We start from the raw sequence: 21,815 nt of genomic DNA, 5'->3' as shown, positions 1-21,815 counted from the left end.
CCTAATGCTGCTTTCGTCTTATTCTCTCTCAGTTTGTTTTACGGAAGGTTTCACTTCTATCGCGTCTAACCGTTAGACTGGTATTTTTTTTTTTTTTTTTTTTTCAAAGTAACTTTCCACAATTTGGAAACGTTTTTCTACCATTAAACGATTCACGATGACTTTTCTCGATGTCCAAACGATCGATTATTCACTTTTATCGCACCCATCTCTACTGATTTGCGGTTTTCATTGTATCCAGTTGCGCAGGCGTACTTTTTGCTCGTTCTTTTACACCAGTTTGTTTTCTTTTCCACTTCCATGTTTCTGCGTTAATTTTTTGTCTTAACTTTCACTTTGTTGTGAATCCGCCGTGTGTGCACAGTCGACTTGATTGTGGAATTTAATCAAACAAGGTCAACGGAAAAGAAGTCCAAAAACAAAACGTACGCGTCAAGAATATTAGAGTTCTTACCAATTTCGTAGCAGATAGCCCATAAAACATCTATACAAAGTGTATGTATGTAGCTGAGGGCACCAAGCAAATCACTACTTTTCGTTGAACAATTGGTTGTGTGCGTTAAATGTGTTTGTTGTTGCACAAGCTCCAATTTTATAACGTAGGAGCACCGAATACGGCACGACAAGTGGCGGTGGTGGTACGACAACAGCCACAAAGAATCAAACAGTTTGTTTATTGCATGAAGGCAACAGGTGATTGTGGAACTGTAATTCGACGAAATGACCTCACGATATGAGCGCATCAAAGCTGATTGTGTGGCACGCAAAGTTCTGTGGGAGGATCCGGACTTCGCAGCCGTGCAATCATCGGTTTTCTACTATCAAACGCCACCGTTCACATTCCAGTGGCGCCGCATAGCCGACATCGCTGAAGCACAACAGGCGTGTTTTGTGAATGAAGCTGAAAATTTCGACGTAATTCCTGGCAAAATGGGCGACCGTTGGCTGGTATCGTGCCTGGGAGTGCTGCATTCGCTGCGCAATCTGTTCTATCGCGTTGTGCCCGCAGATCAAAGTCTTGACAAAGCGCACGGTGTATTTCGTTTTCGTTTGTGGTGGTGTGGTGAGTGGGTGGAGGTGCTCGTTGACGATCGCCTGCCCACCATCAATGGCCGCTTAGCGTTTCTACAGCCACAAACTTCGCATTGCTATTGGGCGTCACTGCTGGAGAAGGCGATAGCGAAGTTGCACGGCTCGTACGAAGCACTGAAGTATGGCACGCGTTCGGATGGGCTCAGTGATCTCCTTGGCGGTGTGGTCGAGTGTATACCGTTGAAAACAGGCACTAGTGCTACAGATCTGCTGCGGCCGCAACAATTGAAATCACATCTGGATACCACCTGCATAGTTACTTGCATTGTAGCAGCTGTTGGTGCGGCTAGTGGCCAACACAAAAACGTGCCTGAACGGCTGGCGAATGGTGTCGCGTTCAATGTCAACTACAGGTGAGTGCATAAGTGCGTAGGTGGACTAGTATTGCCTTGGTATCACAGCCAAGCGCACAGCTAGTCGCAATAAACTATTTTAAATTCTTCATTTACTTATTATATCGCTTTGATTTGCGTGCAGACTTTCTTCGCTGGACAAAGTGGAAACGCTGTTGGGTGACGCAGTGCAGCTAGTGCGTTTAAAAGATCCATTGTCGTGTAATGTTTTTGATAACAATGCCGTATTTGAAGGCGACTGGTCAGCTTTGTCAGCGTCTTGGGAACGCGTTTCGGTGCAAGAACGAGACCGCTTATTTGGTCAATTGGACGTCGGCGAGTTCTGGATGTCCTTCCTTGAATTCACACAAACGTTCACCAGCCTCGAATGCATCTATTTGGACGCTGATACAGCCAAAGATGAGCTGACATTACAAGATCGACCAAAGCGTTGGCAAATGAAAATGTTCCAAGGCCAATGGAAGCGTGGCGTCACAGCTGGTGGCTGCCGAAATCACGAATCTTTTCACATAAATCCACAGCTGCTGTTGAACATACAAGAGAAGCAAGAAGTTGTGGTGGCATTAAATCAACACACAGCCGTAGAGCCCAAGGTTATAGGCTTCTCAATGTACAAACTAAGTGGCTTAGCGAATGGCGGAAAGGGAAAGTTCAGCGAATGCCTGCCAAAGGAATTCTTCAAAACGCAGGTGAGCTTCCTCAATTCCGATTACGGCAATACACGGCATGTCAGCTATCGCTGTCAGCTGGAAGTTGGTCAATATGTGCTCATGCCAACCACATACGAGCCGGGCGAAGAGACTAGCTTTACTGTGCGTTTTCTGGGTACTGCAGCCTTGCGTCTATCGCTGCTCGAAACACAAACTATGATGCTACTGGACCCTTTCCCAGCACTAAAAACTGAAGTTGAAACCACTAAGAACAAAAGTGTATGCCAATATGAGCCGGTGTTTATGCAATTGGCAGATGAGAATAAAACAATTAACTGTTTTGAGCTGCACGAACTGCTGGAGGCATGTTTGCCCAACGATTACATCAAAGGTTGTGCCAACATCGATATATGCCGCCAGGTGATCGCACTACAAGACAAAACTGGCACCGGCCGTATTAACTTCCTGCAATTCAAAACGTTTATGGTGAATTTGAAATCATGGCAAGGCGTATTTAAAATCTACACAAAAGAAAAGGCGGGCGTTCTGCGTGCCGAGCGCTTGCGTGACGCGCTCTACGATGTGGGGTTCCAGTTGAGCACGGAGATAATGAATTGTCTAATGCAACGCTACATACGCAAGGATGGCACCTTGCGGCTGAGTGATTTTGCGTCAGCGGTGCTGCATCTGACTGCCGCATTCGACTACTTTCAACGCAAGGATCACAATCAGGACAATGTAATCGAAATTGAAATGTCGGATTGGATCAAGTGTGTGCTGCGTTGCTAACCGATAAGTGAAAAGTAAAATTCGACGTTATTATTTTATATTTAAATAACTTCTATGCAGAATTCCCCAACCACTTTTTGAGCATAGTTCAATTTTTAAGTGCAATTCTTACGTACCTTAGGTCAACAAAATTATAGTTACTGTTTAATGTATTTACTTTTAAAATTCGAAACCAAATCAACATTTGGAAGATGATGAAGCGCGGGCGTTGAAGCTTAAAAAACAATAGGTCTGTTCATGAAGCAAATAGTTTGTAAAATTATTACAAATTATAACGTTTTGGTGTTCATGTACCCAAAAACTTGCAAAATAGGGGAAAGTGAGAGAGTAAAATGGCATTTCATTTTGAGGGGAAGTTGCAAGTTTTAACTTGTAAGAATATGCAAGTGAGAAAAACAGCTGTTCGGAAAGTAAAAAAATAAACGCGAATTAAAATTTGCAAATTGAGTCAAAGTTCCAAATTAAAAAAAAAAATTCTTATTAAAATGGAGAATGTAATTGAAGGTATTTTTTATGTTTTATGCTTGTACTTCTTGGTTATTAACTAATTTCGCAAAATTAAATATATCAATGCATGCGTAGACGGAAGCAAGGAAAATATGAAGATACAGTGCACTCGCGATAACTCGAACTAATTAAAACAGGCGCTGTTCGATTTATCGAATTTGTTCGACTTATCAATTGAGTGTGCTATGTTAAAAAAAACAGTCATCGATATCGATTTTTCGATCGATTGTTGAAAATGGAAGCCAGTAGAAAATTTCTGTAGTATAGTTTCGTTATACGAATTACATTTTGGTCCATTGGCTGGATCAATGGTGTCACATTCGGCGGCATAAACATAGTTAAAATTAAACCATCCTCGGACTTTAATTCGATTTCGTTGGGATGTGATGGGGCATTATCAATTAGAAGAAGAGCCTTCTCAGGTAGTCCCCCCTCTTTCAAATATTTTCTTACCTAAATATTAGAGTCATTTAACTTGGTTCAAAAAATTGTTTTAATGAATCTGGATTTTACCTGCGGCACGAACGAATTATGAAACCAGTCTTTGAAAATCGCCGAAGTCATCCAGGCTGATTTGGAATTTTTGTACTCCACCGGACAGTTAAAATTTTTGAAAACACGAGGATTTCTTGCTTTGCCAATAACGAGAAGTTTAAGCTTATGGTTGTGCGTTAGTGCATGCCATAAATGTAAAACGCTGCTTTTCAGACTTTCTTCCCGGTGCTTGTTTTTCCGACAACGAAACATAAGTTTTCTCAGGAAGTAGTTTCCAGTACAATCCGGACTCGTCGGCGTTGTAGATTTGGTCGGCACATATCTCCATTTCCTTTATTTTTTCTTGTAAAGCCATTTTGAAAGGGTCTACCAGCTCTGGCTGTGATGACAGTTTTTCTCCAGAAATTTTTAACAAGCGTACTCCATAACGTTTCTTAAAGTTTTGAAGCCACCCGTCACTGGCAAAAAATGTAGAATTTTCCCCACACAACTGGGTATGAAAAGCTTTCGCTTTTTCTTTCAAGATGAGTCCACTTATTGGGTAATTTTTTTTTCTTTGGGACAGAAACCATTTGTATAAAGCGGCTTCCATTTTAGGAAACTCAGAAGCTTTTAAAGTTCTCCTCTTCCCAGGACCCAAAAACGTGTTGTTTACTGCTTTTAAAATTGCCTTATCTTTCTTTTTTATAAGACTTATGGTGGACTTGGCTACCCCATATTCCTTCGCTAGAGAAGTAACACTACGTCCACGTTTAATTTTGTTAAGGACTTCAGCCCTCTCTTTTAATGTTAAACACTTCAACCTTTTACGATCCATTACTCACGTGCACTGTTACACTACAAATGACAAATTTAAAGCAATTTGGTCAATGCAAGATGTTGTTCCCATAAAACTAACGGGATATTAACGTCGAAATATTCATATGGACAATACACTAGTATACATATACTATTACATATGTATGTATGTACAAAATGTACATGTTTGAAAAGAATGTGTGTACAAATAAATTTGTTTTATTGTTCGAGTTATAGCGCTTTAATATTGTTCGAGTTACAAAGTAGTCAATAGGGAAAAAAATGTGTTCGAGTTAGCGGCTATTCGAGTTACCGCGAGTGCACTGTATTTGTAATTGCCAGAACAATGCAATTGCTAATGGAATGCTCTTATCTGACAGCGATGATGAAATGGAACAAATTATAGTGGTGGCCGCCGTAGCCGAATGGGTTGATGCGTGATTACCATTCGGGATTCACAGATAGAACGTTGGTTCGAATCTCGGAGAAACACCAAAATTAAGAAAAACATTTTTCTAATAGCGGTCCCCTCGCGGCAGGCAATGGCAAACCTCCGAGTGTATTTCTGCCATGAAAAAGCTCCTCATAAAAAAATATCTGCCGTTCGGAGTCGGCTTGAAACTGTAGGTCCCTCCATTTGTGAAACAACATCAAGACGTACACCACAAATAGGAGGAGGAGCTCGACCAAACACCCAAAAAGGGTGTACGCGCCAATTATATATATATACAGCTATGGTCAAACGTTTAGCGCACTTAAAAAGAGTTCAATATAATGCTCGATTAAATCATATGAAACCAAATCAAATCCAGTTTTTTAACTAAATATATTTAAAACTTTATTATAAGACAAAATAACTTAAAGTAGACAGTTTTCCCTAGTAAAAATATGATAAAATAGAAGTAATTCTTATTTGGTCATAGTAGGATTTAGACAAAGACTTAGCGCAGTTTTGATTTCTGTAAGAAATATGAAATATTTGTAAGAATTGAGAAAATATTGTTGACTATTATTATTTACCATATCAATATTTGGTAGAATAGCCGTTATTCTGTATAACTGCTTCACACCTGCGTGGTAAACTCTCTATTAACTTTTGGCACCTGTCTAAAGGAATATAGTTTCATGCTTCCTGTACACCTTCCCAAAGTTCATCGATATTTTTAAATTTTTTTTGTCCAACCATCGTCTTCACATCATTCCACAAGTTTTCGATTGGATTTAAATCCGGACTTTGTGCTGGCCAATCGAACTGGGTAATATTTTCTTGCGAAAGCCAGTTTTTGACCACTTCCGCAGTATGTTTGGGATCTTTGTCGTGCATAAATATCCAATTTACTGGCATAAACTCGAAAGAATATGGCTCCATTTTATTTCTAAGTATATTCAGATACATATGCTTATCCATATTTCCTTCTATCTTGACCAGCGGCCCAACCCCGCGCCACGAAAAAGACCCCCAAACTTTTAAATTCCCACCGCCATGCTTCACCGTCTTTTTTGTGTACCGTGGATTGGTTTCCTGATTTTTTTCACGATGTACGTACGTTTTTCCATCAGGACCGATGGGGTTTATTTTAGTTTCATCCGTAAAAAGTACTCGTTTCCAAAACTCTGTCTTTTCGAAGAGGTGCCTACGCGCGAATGATAAACGCGCTTTAATATTCTTTTTTGATAGGAGCGGTTTTTTTCTGCTTATGCGACCAAATATTTTATTTGCATTTAGACGCCTTCGCACGAGCTTACTGGACACAACTAAGCCTAATCCTGCCCTTACTTCAGCCGCTATCGTTCGTGAAGACATAAAAGGATCCGATCGACTTTTCCTTACAATTATTTGATCCTCACGGAGGGAAGTTTTACGTGGCGGAGCTTTACGAATTTTTTTTTGTTTTAATAAATTAGCATCCAACTTGACATCTCTGATGGCATTGTATACCATTTTTCTTGAACAATGCACTATTTTGGAAATCTTCACTTGATTGGTCCCCATTTGGTAAAGGTTCCATATTATTTTTCTTTGTTCAACTGAACAACACTTTCCTCTAGCCATTTTAGCAAAAATTTAAATAATAGTCGTTATTAATTAAATATTCACCACAAAAAATAGTTAATTGCCGAACCGATCGCATGTAAGAGAAAAACACGTGTAAGTGCGCTCAATAATTGTCCAACGTAATTGAGACAGAACTCAAGAAAAAATAAGCAATAACAAATACGAAAGAATTATAACGGTTATTTTTTGGGCATTTGAAGAGACCCATAAATAACTCTTATCATGCTGAAAACAAAATTAGGAAAATTTGCACTCTCTTAGAAGTAACTGCATTATTTATCAGTATAATATAAAGTGCGCTAAATGTCTGACCATAGCTGTATGTATATATATTATATAGTGGACAAAATGAAATCATCGGACTCGAAGCTCGTTAATTTGTTTTTTTGTTTGTTGTATTTGCTTAATTTTTTTTTTTGTATTTGCTTTATTTGTTTTGTTTTTATTTGCTTAATTTTTTATTTGCTTTTTTTTATTTGCTATTTTATTTTGCTTTATTTATTTTTTTTATTGCCTTTTGTTTTTTCTTTGTTTTTGCTTTATTCTTTTTTTTTTTGCTTTTTTTATTTTACTTTTTTTTTGTTATTTGCTTAATTTTGTGTTTTTGTTTTGTATTTTCTTTATTTTTTGTTTTTGCATTTGCTTAATTTTTTTTTGTATTTGCTTAATTTTTTTATTTTGCTTTAATTTTTTTATTTGATTGTTTTATTTTGCATTAATTTTTTTTTTTTTTTTTGTTATTTGCTTTATTTTTTGATTTTTTTAATTTGTTATTTGCTTTATTTATTCTTCTGTTTTTTTTTTTTGTATTTGCTTAATATTTTTTTATTTGGTTTATTGTTTTTTATTAATACAAGGTAGCTCATGTGAAAAAATTTTGAATTCTTGTAATTTTTCATGCCAACAATGTACTCGGCCTTGCAAATTGTTAGTGGTTTTGCGTTCATGTACTTTTTCGACATTCTTCTCTTTGAGAGCGAATTCGCGGAAATTAAGTGACTCTCAAGTTACCGAATAATTTGCACATGAACAGACCTATTACTTTCTACTACAAAATCCAAGACGCAATTCGTTGCAGTGGCCCCATGTAAAAATAACGCTTTTTCAAATTGACGGCTTGAGCAGTTCATCAATATTTCTTTAGCCCAGACAAAAAAAAATTTACAAATTAAATTGTTGTTAACTCATTTTTTATGTATGCACGCCCACACATACTTAAGTGCAACACTTAGCACATACATATGTGTGTATGTATGTATGTATGTAAGCAAGGCAAAATCTCATTATGTTCGTTGTAACAAATATACAAATATTAAATATATATATATGTATGTATGTATGTATGTATGTATTTGCATGCTCTAATTGTAAACTTTATTTTTAATTATTTGAACAACATTATAATTTATCTAATCTACACGTCCTGTACGCCCTCAACGACAGCCGCATTCCTTGGCCACTATTTGCGAGAATCGTATCAAATTGGCGTTGTCCTCATTGATAGAATGTAGAATGGAAATTGGACTCAATTTGGTTGGCACGCAAGCTGGCTTCGGTAGACTTGGCCGCGAGAGATGCATCAAGGTCTGCACAATGGCGTGATTGGTAGCATTACTCATAGGCGTGCCCAAAGGGAAATTGCATTCACCGTAACAGAAGTAGGTTGCGAAAGTCTTTGGTGCAATCACCGAGTTTTCTATACCCAAAAACGAGAAATCCAGCGTAAAACTGTAACGTTCGCATGGTTTTGCCTCCCCTTTTGCCGCCTGCTCGAATGTTGTATGCTCCCCGAATAGTGGCCGTTGATGTCGCAGAAAATCACTTTGACGCTCCCGACGTGTATGATCTGTATTCGCTTGCACTTTTGTCAGCAAATCGGGACCATTAAAGTAACCGATAAGAAAGGGCTGCACACCAAGCATCTCGCGCTGCACGTGAGCCGGTACTAAACCAATATCAGCTGCCGCTATTTGTTGTACTTGCATATTTCCTGTTTCCGCGTGTGGCTTATGCAAGGCAACACCAACAAGTAATTGATTGCCAAAAAGCGTTTGTTGGAAAGTACGAAAACGTATCCAGTTATTAAGTAGACTGGTTGCATTCAATTCCAGCCAACCTCTGAAGTCGGTAGTGGTATTTGTCGATGAAATATATAGCATATAATCTCCAGATGGCTGGTATAAGGAGACTTTAAAGGTTTGTTTTTCTGCCGCCACACCACTGCCGTATACACCCAGCTGTGGATTTTGGTAGATGCGTAAGACGCCACGAGTTAACTCCAAGTCGTCGGGAATATCATTCAAATTGAAGTTGAGGAACATATCGCCGGAGAGTGCGGAATTTGTATTGAACCGTGGGGCTGCAAGAAAAAATGGAATCATTAAATTCTAAATAAAGAGAAATCTATGAAATTTAGAAGGGGAATATCTGCAAAAACCAACTTACGTCTGCTAGCGAATGTGATTATGTTGTTGCACAACTCTATCTCCCTGCGATCAAAAGAGGTAATCAAGGTCTCATCGGGCAGCGAACGTTTATAACGCGTCTTGTGTAGATAACTGAAGTATTCTGGCAAAGCTTCCTCGTCATCCTCACTTAATTCCTTGTAAACTTCAATCAAGAATTTTGTAGCCGAATTACTGTTGTTGAGAAATTAAAAAAACACGTGAAACAATTTTTTTTAATATATGAAACCACAATTGCGAAAATTTGCTTTACAAAGTTGCATACTAAAAACTCACCTCAACCATGGCTCTATTCTGATTTGTTCGCTGTTCCGCCCCCAGCCCGTTATATCCACCAATTCAATCATCTCATCCGGTACATATTCCTGGGCAAACGCTAGACAGCATACAAGCAAGAGACTTGCACAAATCGCAAATATTTGGTGCGCCATGTTACCGCTTCAACACTCTGAGGGCAAATGAACTTGCTGCGTGTTGTGTTTGCAATGTAAACGCAGGTAATAAAACTAGAACTCCACACCAAGCGTTCAGCATTTTATTCAGGTATAGGATTTGTCAGCTGAAAACGCTCAAGTGCATAGGGACTGGAATGCTTGATGTGGAGTTCTAGCTTAACAACTGAACAATAGCGATTAGCATTAAGGGAAGAAAAACGGCCGAGTCTAGCAAATGAAGGTACATACACACCTGTGCTACTTAAAACGAAACCAAAATTCAAGGAAATGATTATCCCTTAAAACTAAAATGGATATTAATACCGCTTAAAAATAATGAAAGAAAACTCGTTTGGCCTTAGAATAGCAGGGAGTTTCGAGCTAACTTATATTTCTTTATTTTTACAATTCCATACAGACGAACTCTAGTGCTAGACGTACGTCCTTGAACAAGTAAATGAAGAAAATTAACTTAATATAAATTAACAAAAAAAAATATTCTGAATATTCAAGAAAATGAAGAAAATAGACTTAATATAAATTAACAAAAAAAAAAATATTCTGAATATTCAAGAAAATGAACAAAATAGACTTAATATAAATTAACAAAAAAAAATATTCTGAATATTCAAGAAAATGAACAAAATAGACTTAATATAAATTAACAAAAAAAAATATTCTGAATATTCAAGAAAATGAAGAAAATTGATTTAATATCAATTAACAAAAAAAAATATTCTGAATATTCACGAAAATGAAGAAAATTGACTTAATATAAATTAACAAAAAAAAATATTCTGAATATTCAAGAAAATGAAGAAAATTAACAAAAAAAAAATATTCTGAATATTCAAGAAAATGAAGAAAATTGACTTAATATAAATTAACACAAAAAAAATATTCTGAATATTCAAGAAAATGAAGAAAATTGACTTAATATAAATTAACCAAAAAAAAAATATTCTGAATATTCAAGAAAATGAAGAAAATTTACTTAATATAAATTAACCAAAAAAAAAAATATTCTGAATATTCAAGAAAATAAAGAAAATTGACTTAATATAAATTAACACAAAAAAAATATTCCGAATATTCAAGAAAATGAAGAAAATTGACTTAATATAAATTAACCAAAAAAAAATATTCTGAATATTCAAGAAAATGAAGAAAATTGACTTAATATAAATTAACCAAAAAAAAAAATATTCTGAATATTCAAGAAAATGAAGAAAATTGACTTAATATAAATTAACCAAAAAAAATATTCTGAATATTCAAGAAAATGAAGAAAATTGACTTAATATAAATTAACCAAAAAAAAAAAATATTCTGAATATTCAAGAAAATGAAGAAAATTGACTTAATATAAATTAACCAAAAAAAAAAATATTCTGAATATTCAAGAAAATGAAGAAAATTTACTTAATATAAATTAACAAAAAAAAATATTCTGAATATTCAAGAAAATGAAGAAAATTAAAAGAAAATTGACTTAATATAAATTAACCAAAAAAAATATTCTGAATATTCAAGAAAATGAAGAAAATTAACAAAAAAAAAAAATATTCTGAATATTCAAGAAAATGAACAAAATTGACTCAATATAAAATAACAAAAAAAAAAATATTCTGAATATTCAAGAAAATGAAGAAAATTGACTTAATATAAATTAACAAAAAAAAAAATATTCTGAATATTCAAGAAAATGAAGAAAATTGATTTAATATCAATTAACAAAAAAAAATATTCTGAATATTCAAGAAAATGAAGAAAATTGACTTAATATAAATTAACAAAAAAAAATATTCTGAATATTCAAGAAAATGAAGAAAATTAACAAAAAAAAATATTCTGAATATTCAAGAAAATGAAGAAAATTGACTTAATATAAATTAACAAAAAAAAATATTCCGAATATTCAAGAAAATGAAGAAAATTGACTTAATATAAATTAACCAAAAAAAAAATATTCTGAATATTCAAGAAAATGAAGAAAATTGACTTAATATAAATTAACACAAAAAAAATATTCTGAATATTCAAGAAAATGAAGAAAATTGACTTAATATAAATTAACCAAAAAAAAAAAATATTCTGAATATTCAAGAAAATGAAGAAAATTGACTTAATATAAATTAACCAAAAAAAAAATATTCTGAATATTCAAGAAAATGAAGAAAATTGACTTAATATAAATTAACCAAAAAAAATATATTCTGAATATTCAAGAAAATGAAGAAAATTGACTTAATATAAATTAACACAAAAAAAATATTCTGAATATTCAAGAAAATGAAGAAAATTGACTTAATATAAATTAACAAAAAAAAAAATATTCTGAATATTCAAGAAAATGAAGAAAATTTACATAATATAAATTAACAAAAAAAAAATTCTGAATATTCAAGAAAATGAAGAAAATTGACTTAATATAAATTAACCAAAAAAAAAAAAATATTCTGAATATTCAAGAAAATGAAGAAAATTGACTTAATATAAATTAACAAACAAAAAAAATATTCTGAATATTCAAGAAAATGAAGAAAATTGACTTAATATAAATTAACAAAAAAAAAAATATTCTGAATATTCAAGAAAATGAAGAAAATTGACTTAATATAAATTAACAAAAAAAAAAATATTCTGAATATTCAAGAAAATGAAGAAAATTGACTTAATATAAATTAACAAAAAAAAAATATTCTGAATATTCAAGAAAATGAAGAAAATTAACAAAAAAAAAATATTCTGAATATTCAAGAAAATGAAGAAAATTAACCAAAAAAAAATATTCTGAATATTGAAGAAAATGAAGAAAATTGACTTAATATAAATTAACAAAAAAAAAAAAAATATTCTGAATATTCAAGAAAATGAAGAAAATTGACTTAATATAAATTAACAAAAAAAAATATTCTGAATATTCAAGAAAATGAAGAAAATTAACAAAAAAAAAATATTCTGAATAGTTGATGAGAAATATAATTCCGCGTAATGCAAATGATTTTTTTCAGTAACTCACAAAAAAAAACGGCAACAATACATCTTAAATATCCGCCAGCGGCATTATATAAAACTGTACATAAACTTCTGTCTGCTCCTCGGACTGCATCATAAAATGCATCTCCAGTAAACCACTCAAATCGGTTTTTATCGCCACTTTGGTGGCGGCCGCCAAGGCTTTGTGTGTCAGACGCATCTCACTATTACGGTAGCATGCCGATGTAGTCTCACGACAATTGAACAACATCATCATATCACTAGTTTTGGCTACCTCAACAAAAGTCTCGGTTTTCATTACACCCAAAGTTTCGATTTTAAAATGCGGCTGTCGTGGTGATAAAATTATTCTCAACTCATCCGCTGCCTTGTTTAGCTCTTGAAAGAGATGCGCCAATGCAGGTCCTCTTACAAAGACCACATTTAAGCTTGGACTATCCTCGTCAAGATTGTAATCGATTACATCTTCAACGTTGGTAGTTTTAATGGAGCACTCAGCCGAAATGTCAGCCTCATCGTTGGGTCGTAGAACAAGTACAAGTGGTGCACCGTGACCTTTATAGAACATTTTCAAGCTGCATGGCATGCCGGCGAAAAGACCTAAACACTCGGAGATGATGCTCATGTTTATGCCAAAGGTTACCATATCTACTACGTGAAACTCAGCAAAACATGAAGCAGTCATATAGAGATTCGCCTGTACACTTTGGCCCTCTTCCACGGTGACACGTAGGCCATCCTCACTTATTTGGAATTTGCCATTCTGTTGCAAGAATATAGTACATACATATGTATGTGTATATGTACATACGTTAAGTTTGCTAGTCATGCTGAATTTTCGTGTCTACTTACGTTTTCAAAACTCAATGCTTTTATGCCCGTGTAAAATGTTTTTATTTGATCCAAACGGGCCACGAATTTAAAATTCGAGTATTGCCGTTGTGTTAACATTCTTATATTTTTTAAGATCCCTTTCTCATAAAGAGTTTTTGAATGTTGCATTCGTTGATTGTTAACCCAAGCCTTCCTTAAATATGTCCGAATAACTGCAATACATCCGATCTTGCAAATTCTTGAATTGCTGCTTTGTCACTGCTTCCACTTTGAAAGTTATCGGAGCTGGGCGCAACACTTGTGCCAGACGTAGCGCCAAAACGTGTGCGCACGTATACCTGTTTTTCAACTTCTCACTTGAAGGAGTTGAGCTGACTGTTTGCAGTTGGTCTGCTACTCCCAATACACCCTCCTTGAATTGGTCACATGTGCAATAGTTAACGCGTGGGAATAACCAAAATGTGTTTGTGTGTTGTTGTCGTTTTATTTGTATTTCTGCAATCTCACTGCTGTCATAGGTATATAACTGTATACTTTGTTCATCCAAAATGCTTAACGCTTCAACAAGGACTTCGCCCAGAAGTGCCTTCAGTTGCAGAATTAGGTGGTTTAAGTGCCCATCCGCATCTAAAGCAAACGTATTGAAATCAAAACAATATTTGCTAATCCGAAACGAAACCTACTTGAAGGTTCATCCAGCTCAGCTAAATTTTGTTCGTACTCAAGCAATGCTTCCTCGACCAACTTGACCAGAATCCGTTTCGCTGTGCGTAAATCATTCGCTTCCAATTGCATTTGGCATTGACTTACACTTTCTTGTCTTTTACTTCAATTGCAGTTAAGTAAACCAATACGTTTTATTAAAAATTAAAGCATTTATCCAAAAATTACTTGATTTAATGTTTTTAAAATATAAAGGGCGGCAAAGCACCCCTACAAAAAATTGATGATAAAAACTAGTAGAGATGAGCAAAAATCACAATCGGTGAATTTTTCGCAGCAAATGGCAAGTCGCTGTTTTTTATCGATGTTTTCCGATTTGTCGAATCTCTTTCTGAGGCGAAACAAAATTTACATGTAATGGGTGCTTTTTTAAAAACTTGAGTAGTTAAAATAATGATAAAAAATCAAAAAAAAAATATTGTTGGAATGCTTTTGTTTTATAATCTGGTAGATGGTTTCATGGCATTTATTTTCTGTATTCATTTAGGATTTCCGGCATATGTCCGCTCCGGCTGCGTGTTTCATTGTCCATTCGATTAATACAATTTTGAATTACTTTTTCCAATAAATCTCAATGGTGGCTTGAATATTGCAATAAATCGATTGCTAAGCGCTTGTATGGCAATTTTCGTCGCCTTGTTGGAACCAAATGTCGTCGCTTTTTAGCTGCTAAATTTTTGGAAATAAGAATTCAGGCAGCATAGCTTGATAGCCCCCATTCACCGTAACGGCATCTTCTTCCTTATTTCTTTAAGGGCCGATGATGCCGCCAGTGCTCTATGAACATCGCAAACAGACTTTTTTTTGTTCAAACTAAATTTCCAGTTTCGAAGCGGTGTTCTGGCGTTAAGCAATTCATGATGGCTTGCCAAACCTTACTGACCAGAAATGTTAATACAGTTTGACACTCTCAGCTGTCAAACCATAGTTAACGATATCGATAGTTCCTGTTCCCCCGACAATCGGTTCTCGTAACCTACCCGGATTTATAACCGGCCAAGGACTGTGCTTCAGCACCTTTCCCCGGGGAATATTTATGCTGCAACAACAACAATAACAAATCGATAGTTCCCATGCAGCTAAAAAAATACCCGATCTTTTGTTTTCGCGTTTCGATAATTTAATTGCTAAAATTTCAATGACATTGTAAACAAAAAAAAACATAAGTCAGCAAGGAGGAAGACCAAAAGATGAGCTGATATGGGTTTCGCCCCTGCGAGAGGACTGTCCTAGTAGCGTTGGACTTGAAAAAGGCTTTCGATACAGTCAGCCATTCCACGCTACTAGATGACATTTATCAGTCGACACTCCCGCCAGGGCTGAAGAGGTGGTCCGCGAACTATCTGAGCGGTCGGCATTCGTCAGTGATATTTCGAGATCAAACTTGAAAGCAGAGAAAGATTAAGCAAAGCGTACCGCAGGGTGGTGTCCGTTCTCCCTTGCTGTTCAATTTCTACATCTCGAAGCTCCCCCAACCACCAGCGGGAGTTTCCCTGATCTCATACGCTAACGACTGCACGATAATGGCGTCGGGCAATGACATCGATGTCCTGTGTTCCAAAGTGAACAATTACCTCACCGACCTTTCTTGCTTTTGCACTGCGAGGAATCTCCAACTTTCCCCCACCAAGTCCACGGCGACCCTCTTTACCACCTGGACAAAGGAGGTCAAGCTGTCCCTTAAGGCAAAAGTCGATGATACACCAATCCCGACAGTAAATAATCCCAAAATTTTTCGGAGTAACCTTTCAGAGCTTGCTCTCCTTCTCTGCGCATACAACCGCAATTGCCACAAAAGCCCAAAATCGCAACAAGGTCCTCAAATCGCTGGCCGTCAGCACTTGGGGCAAAGACAAAGAACTGTTGCTTTCGACATTTAACCCTTTCGGTACGGAAAGCCGCTAACGGAAATACAAATTATTTTATATATTTAATAGTTGCAATGGGTGAAATAAAAGTCTTTTGTCCCATCAAAATTGTAGGTATCTACAAACATTGCCGGGACATATAAGTCCCGTTCGGACCGAAAGGGTTAAGGCAATTGGCCGGCCGGTTCTTAACTATGCTGCGCCTGTCTGGTCGCCTGGAACTAGTTATTCACAGTGGACAAAGCTAGAGACTTGTCAAAATACCGCCATTCGGACAGCGACCGGGTGCCTCCTGATGTCACCCATCCAACACCTTCATAACGAGGCACAAATGCTCCCAGTTGTGGAGCACAACAAATTGCTCAGCAAGCAGTTCCTGCTTGGATCTTACCGCAGGTCTCATTCCTGCAGACACCTGCTTGAGCCCGAGCCGCCTCCCAGGCACGTCAGGAGACACCTCCTAGACTACGCTGACGAAATCCAGGACAAAACTGACCGTAACCTACTGGACCGGACAGTATTTAGACAGTCAATAAACGACATTCACCGGGAGACCGTTACCACCTTCTTGAACTCCCGTCCTGTGAATGCCGTAATCGGAGTCCAACCACCACCTATTGCAGACGAAGAGCTGAATTATCTTGCACTGACATATCAAAGCCACCTCGCCCAGACTTCAAGTCATATTTTGAATTTTGCCAATCGCGTTTATTATTGATGTGACAATTTACATCTGGTATTTTTTTAGTGTTATTCTCACAACAACACTTTTCTCTTTTTAATCTGTTAATTTTTTATGTGGAGCAATGCACTTTCTAAATGAAGTGCAAAACGGTTAGAAATTTTGCTTTTAAAAATAATCATTGCACTTTAAACGCGCTCAAAGCGCTTAAGCGGCGTATTCTCATCCTAAAACTTGAAACCGTAGCCTGCGGTGATCTATATTTGTGAAGTGGTTTGTTGTTAAAGTGGTGCAATTTAGCTAAAATTAGTACTGCCAGATATTTGAAAAGAGCGATGTATGAAGATTCCACCCAATTTTTCCCCATAAGGTAATACAGAAAGTAAAAAAATACAGTATTTTTGCAGGGAAAACTGTAGAATGGAAACGTCCAATATATATTATATATTTAAAAATGTCGAATGTATTAAAATATTGTTTTATATACAATATTTGTTTATAAATAAAGAAAGCGAATCAGGGGAAAATTTTAAATAAAAGTCACTGCATAAAACATTCTACATTCACTATTAAATATTGTTTTATATATGTACATACATACATAACAGGCAGCCGCCGTAGCCGAATGGGTTGGTGCCTGGCTATCATCCGAAATTCTGAGAGAACATAGGTTCGAATCTCGGTGAAATACCATAAAATTAAGAACAGATTTTTTTAATAGCGGTCGCCCCGCGGCAGGCAATGGCAAACCTCCGATTGTATTTCTGCCATGAAAAAGCTCCTCATAAAAAATATCTGACGTTCGGAATCGGCTTGAAACTGTAGGTCCCTCCATTTGTGGAACAACATCAAGACGCACGCCACAAATACGGGGAGGAGCTCGACCAAACACCCAGAAGGGGTGTACGCGCCAAATATATATGTACATATACATACATAAAAAAGCGCCGCAGATTTGTTTGTGTTTTGATTATCTGCGCAAACCTCATTTTCGATTCGGTGTCCTTCGGCCGCGTTTCAGAAAAACCACCCGCTTAATTAAAATGTCAAATGTGCATTCGCTTTTAATTTTCATTGAAATATTTCAAATATGAAAGGAGTGAAAATACGTGCGTCAATGCATATTTTACGAATGCAAATGAAGTCTAGAAAAAAATATGTGGTAAGCAGTAGTGATCTCGCAGAAGGTATTCTAAATAAGAATAATTGCTAAACTATTATTTCCAGAATGTTGGGAGTTATAAACAAGTGGTAATTAGCAGTAAAGAAACAAAGCTTATAGTTTGAATGCAACGATAAATCACATATATTTATAATCGATTACAGCCGTCCTAAAGCTGCAGTTAGTGGTGCCGTCTGTAGCCATAGCCATAAGCATAGCAATCAACTGTTCTGATCAAACATACGGGCATCACTGTAAACGATTATAGGTGTCGCACCACCCCGTCAACCGCACAACCGTAGCCGTATGCATCTATTGAATTTTGGTTTTTTCCCTATAAAAATTTGAGTATTAGAAATAAACGACGAAAAATCCCAAGTCCCGTGACGTCAGTACAGAAAAAATAATAAAATAAACACCACGAAAGGGGAAAATAAGCTAAAGTGAGATGAAATCCAAAAATATAGAATAAATCATGCACACATATATATGTATATGCATACATTTGCACACAAAGTTTGGTTTATTTTCTGTACTGGCGTGTCTCAATTGTTAAATTCGCCAAGAATAAAGTAACGGTTTTCGAAAAGCGCAACCTCCTGCATTCACTACATGGTGCTTTTTAATGCTTGTCTCCCGCGCTGAGCGAACTTTTAATTTTAACAGATTTACTACATTTAGTTCGAGGAATACAGGATTACCTAAAATATTGGGGATTCTATTGTTTCCGTGGCGCCGCAATCTGATGACGGATTCTTATAGAACTCGACAAAAGAAAACGAAATGAAGGAGTAAAATTTTTTGATATCTTGCTTAGTTTTCGAGATATTGAATAAAAAAGGTCTCAAAAAGCCCTTTGGAACTTCACTATAATTTGCCACATTACACTATATATTTTTTAACACTTCACTGAAATTCACGAAATATACACTCACACGCGTGTTTTTACTTATTTTTATCCTTATATTCGAATTATTTTTATTAAAATCAAAAGCAAATGCATTTGTCCATACAGTCACTTTCCAATTTTAAACGCGAATAAGAAGAAGATTGGAATGACAACAGTATGGTGTTGCCGGATGCCTGCAAATGAAACAAAAATATGAACAAAAATTAAGTATTTAAGTTTAGTGTTAATGTTGGGGATGGGGGTTATTGTGCCTCCTTACTACATACACGCATATGATGTTTTAATTTTGGGTTCAATGGTTTTAACACGGAAAGAAGTTCTACGCAAAAATACTGTGGATTGCGTAGCCGGAGTTGGACTGATGAGAGTTATTTTTTTGAAGCGCGGCCGACCCAAAAATACTGTGGAATGAACCTTCTACTGAACATCTCTGCATACGAACTTCGTTTTTATTCCAGGTGTATGGCAACACCAACTTTTCGCTAAATTAGAGAACTTTAACATTAAATTACTTGAAAACTAAGTGAGATATCAAAAAATTTTCCTCTTTCATTTCGTTTTCTTTTGTCGAGTTCTATAAGAATCCGCCATTAAATTGCGGCGCCACGGAAAGAGCAGTATTGCCTAAAATGTTAATAAAGCAGAACACTTTTACATTCAAGTCTCCAAAACGAAAGGAATAATGAACAAACCTACTGCTCTGCAACATCACCTTGTATGAATTCGCCTTAGAAGTAGAAGATATTTTAGATAATGAATTAAAATAGCTTGAAAATATTTGATTAAGCGGTTAAAAAAAAAACATAATTTGTATGTAGATGTTTAAAAAAATGATTTCTAAATGTCTGGTTAGCGAATATCTATCCGCTAATTTTTCGTAAACTTTATTCGAAGAAAAGTTGCTGGGTAATCGCTAACCTAAAATATGAATGGTGGCTGATATTAAAGAAAATAAGTTTCTACATATTTTTCGTGTTTTCTTTTTTGTTAGAAAGAGTTACACACAGTTGCAGTTAATATATCAACCTTTTGATTTCTAGTATTTCTTCTGAATTGTCATTAAAAATTGATATGATTATACAACGCCAAAAATGCTTATTCAAAAAATGCGCTATTTCACACTTTTATTTGACTTTAATACAAAACACTGAAAGCACACAATATTCACTATATGAAAACACTCTTTACTGATGCAATATTTAATTGAAACTTTTTTTTAGTAAATGACACTTTATATTTTATTCAAATAATATTATTAAAAATGTTCAAAGAGTTTGTAATACCGTACAAAAAAATGAGCGGGACTATTTGACAAACGAATGAGATTGAGCAAAGAATACAACGGAACCAAAAACAACCCAGTCAGCCAAAAGGGAAAAATTTGGGTAATACTAAAAAAGGTTGCTTAATCAAAGCGGCTGGGAATATTAGAACTTAAGGTACTTGACCACCTTATAAGTTTCAAAAAATTAAATTTTTTTTTTTTACATTTTTTCAATCCTTATACTTTTAAAAATCATCACCTGAAACTGTTTTTTTAAATTCGAATTCTAACAAAGTGAAATCAGTGAAAATGTGCAGGCGCATCCTGCACTCATTACTTGCTGACTCAGCGGAAAGAAAATAGCAAGTTTTAACTTTAAACGCGTTTTTCCAGAAATTACTTTTTTTCGAATGGCGGACACTTTATCTCCGAAACTGCTTAGCCGATTTTAATGATTTTGGTCTTGTTTTAATATATTTGTTAAGATGTTTTGTATGCCAATTTACCACATTTTGCAAAAAAAAAGTTAATAAAGTATTGCTTTTTAAGCATAACATTGTGAAAAACAGGGGTGTTTTCTTAACTTTTTTTCAAACATCCGCCATTTTTTTATTATTTTTTTTTTTTTTTGTCAGTTTGTGGTAAATTCTCACGCAAGGAACCTTCCTTTTGAAAATTTTGTTTCTCTCTTTTGTTTTAGAATTACCATTTCTAAGATTAACTGTCCGCCGCAAGACATGATTTTCTTCAGGCCTCGACTTTGGCGCCTCCTGGATATATGTTGAAAAAAGAAATTTTAATAAATCAATTTTTTTTTTGTATTATATAAGCTCTAAATAAAAATGTAAAAAAAAATTTATTTTAATATATTATACAGAACATGAAAAAAATATTATTGAATATGTTGTACTTTTTAGCTTTCCAAGGTGGTCAAGTACCTTAATACTGTGTAAACATTTTGTAACTTTGCGCTTTATGGTTTGTATTGCACTATACATTATTTATAGTTTATAATTATAAGTCCCGAATGTGAGATTGATCTTGATGAACTTAATGACTACTTTATTAGTGTTGGTAAGAAAACAAATTTTTTTTATTTTTTTTTTTATCTATATATATATATATAACTCAAGAACCGCTGAACCGATTGACACCAAAATTTTAAAGTTTTTCTCTATCTTTGAGGAGGTGGTTTGAGGGAAGTTTGATTGAAATCGGTGCAGCCGTTCCTGAGTTATGACATTTTATGTGAGTAATGGTTTCCTCTCATACGAAATGCCTGTATGGGAAAAACAACAACAAATACTCAGCCGCTTATGAGCGTTTCTGTTGTTCTGTTGTACTGTTGTGGTTGTAAATGTATTATGTTAATATTAATTTGCTGTCGTTGGAATTCAGTTGACAGTTCTCTTATGCACTTTGAGTTCTTTTATATCGTGCTCTCATTGCGAACAGACATACTTTTGGTGAGTGTTAACCATGTGTTTGTTTTAACCACGTACACACATTGAACTTTGAATTAAATTTATTTTTATATATTTTCGTCCAAAATGACTTGAAATAATTTTACCGTCGTGGGCGTACGTCCGTTTATGATATACGTCAAATGGAACGCGCGGCCTTCAATTACGATGCCACCATTGATTACAGCATGCATGCCTACTTTGGCGAAATGAATATAGAATGTATACATTGCAAAGCAATTAAATTCAGAAACGAAACGCCTGGTATGT

The 21,815-nt window shown here is 35.3% G+C and overlaps 4 protein-coding genes across 5 annotated transcripts; 1 reads left to right on the top strand and 3 right to left on the bottom strand.

Moving 5' to 3' along the window:
- Window positions 1–263: 263 nt before the first annotated feature.
- On the top strand, window positions 264–3,126 carry LOC129239439 (calpain-C). Its single transcript, XM_054874919.1, has 2 exons — window positions 264–1,445; window positions 1,570–3,126. The coding sequence occupies exons 1-2, from the start codon at window positions 721–723 to the stop codon at window positions 2,882–2,884; spliced, it is 2,040 nt and encodes a 679-aa protein (XP_054730894.1). The 5' UTR covers window positions 264–720; the 3' UTR covers window positions 2,885–3,126.
- Window positions 3,127–8,081: 4,955 nt separating this feature from the next.
- On the bottom strand, window positions 8,082–20,042 carry LOC129238539 (protein screw). 2 transcript variants are annotated; one of them, XM_054873595.1, is made up of 4 exons: window positions 19,845–20,042; window positions 9,482–9,672; window positions 9,186–9,379; window positions 8,082–9,099 (listed from the first exon to the last, which is right to left on the bottom strand). In XM_054873595.1, the coding sequence occupies exons 2-4, from the start codon at window positions 9,634–9,636 to the stop codon at window positions 8,174–8,176; spliced, it is 1,275 nt and encodes a 424-aa protein (XP_054729570.1). In that variant the 5' UTR covers window positions 9,637–9,672; window positions 19,845–20,042; the 3' UTR covers window positions 8,082–8,173. The 2 variants fall into 2 exon arrangements, with proteins under 2 accessions (XP_054729570.1, XP_054729571.1); XM_054873596.1 differs by having other exon boundaries at window positions 9,482–9,653.
- Window positions 12,606–13,641, bottom strand: LOC129238540 (cell cycle checkpoint protein RAD1). Its single transcript, XM_054873597.1, has 2 exons — window positions 13,492–13,641; window positions 12,606–13,402 (listed from the first exon to the last, which is right to left on the bottom strand). The coding sequence occupies exons 1-2, from the start codon at window positions 13,639–13,641 to the stop codon at window positions 12,686–12,688; spliced, it is 867 nt and encodes a 288-aa protein (XP_054729572.1). The 3' UTR covers window positions 12,606–12,685.
- Window positions 13,652–14,436, bottom strand: LOC129238541 (uncharacterized). Its single transcript, XM_054873598.1, has 2 exons — window positions 14,157–14,436; window positions 13,652–14,100 (listed from the first exon to the last, which is right to left on the bottom strand). The coding sequence occupies exons 1-2, from the start codon at window positions 14,266–14,268 to the stop codon at window positions 13,652–13,654; spliced, it is 561 nt and encodes a 186-aa protein (XP_054729573.1). The 5' UTR covers window positions 14,269–14,436.
- Window positions 20,043–21,815: the final 1,773 nt, after the last annotated feature.

The sequence above is a fragment of the Anastrepha obliqua genome, chromosome 2 (genome assembly GCF_027943255.1).
Source record: "Anastrepha obliqua isolate idAnaObli1 chromosome 2, idAnaObli1_1.0, whole genome shotgun sequence".
Taxonomy (NCBI): Eukaryota; Metazoa; Arthropoda; class Insecta; order Diptera; family Tephritidae; genus Anastrepha; species Anastrepha obliqua.
This window is presented reverse-complemented; position numbering and strand designations above follow the sequence as displayed.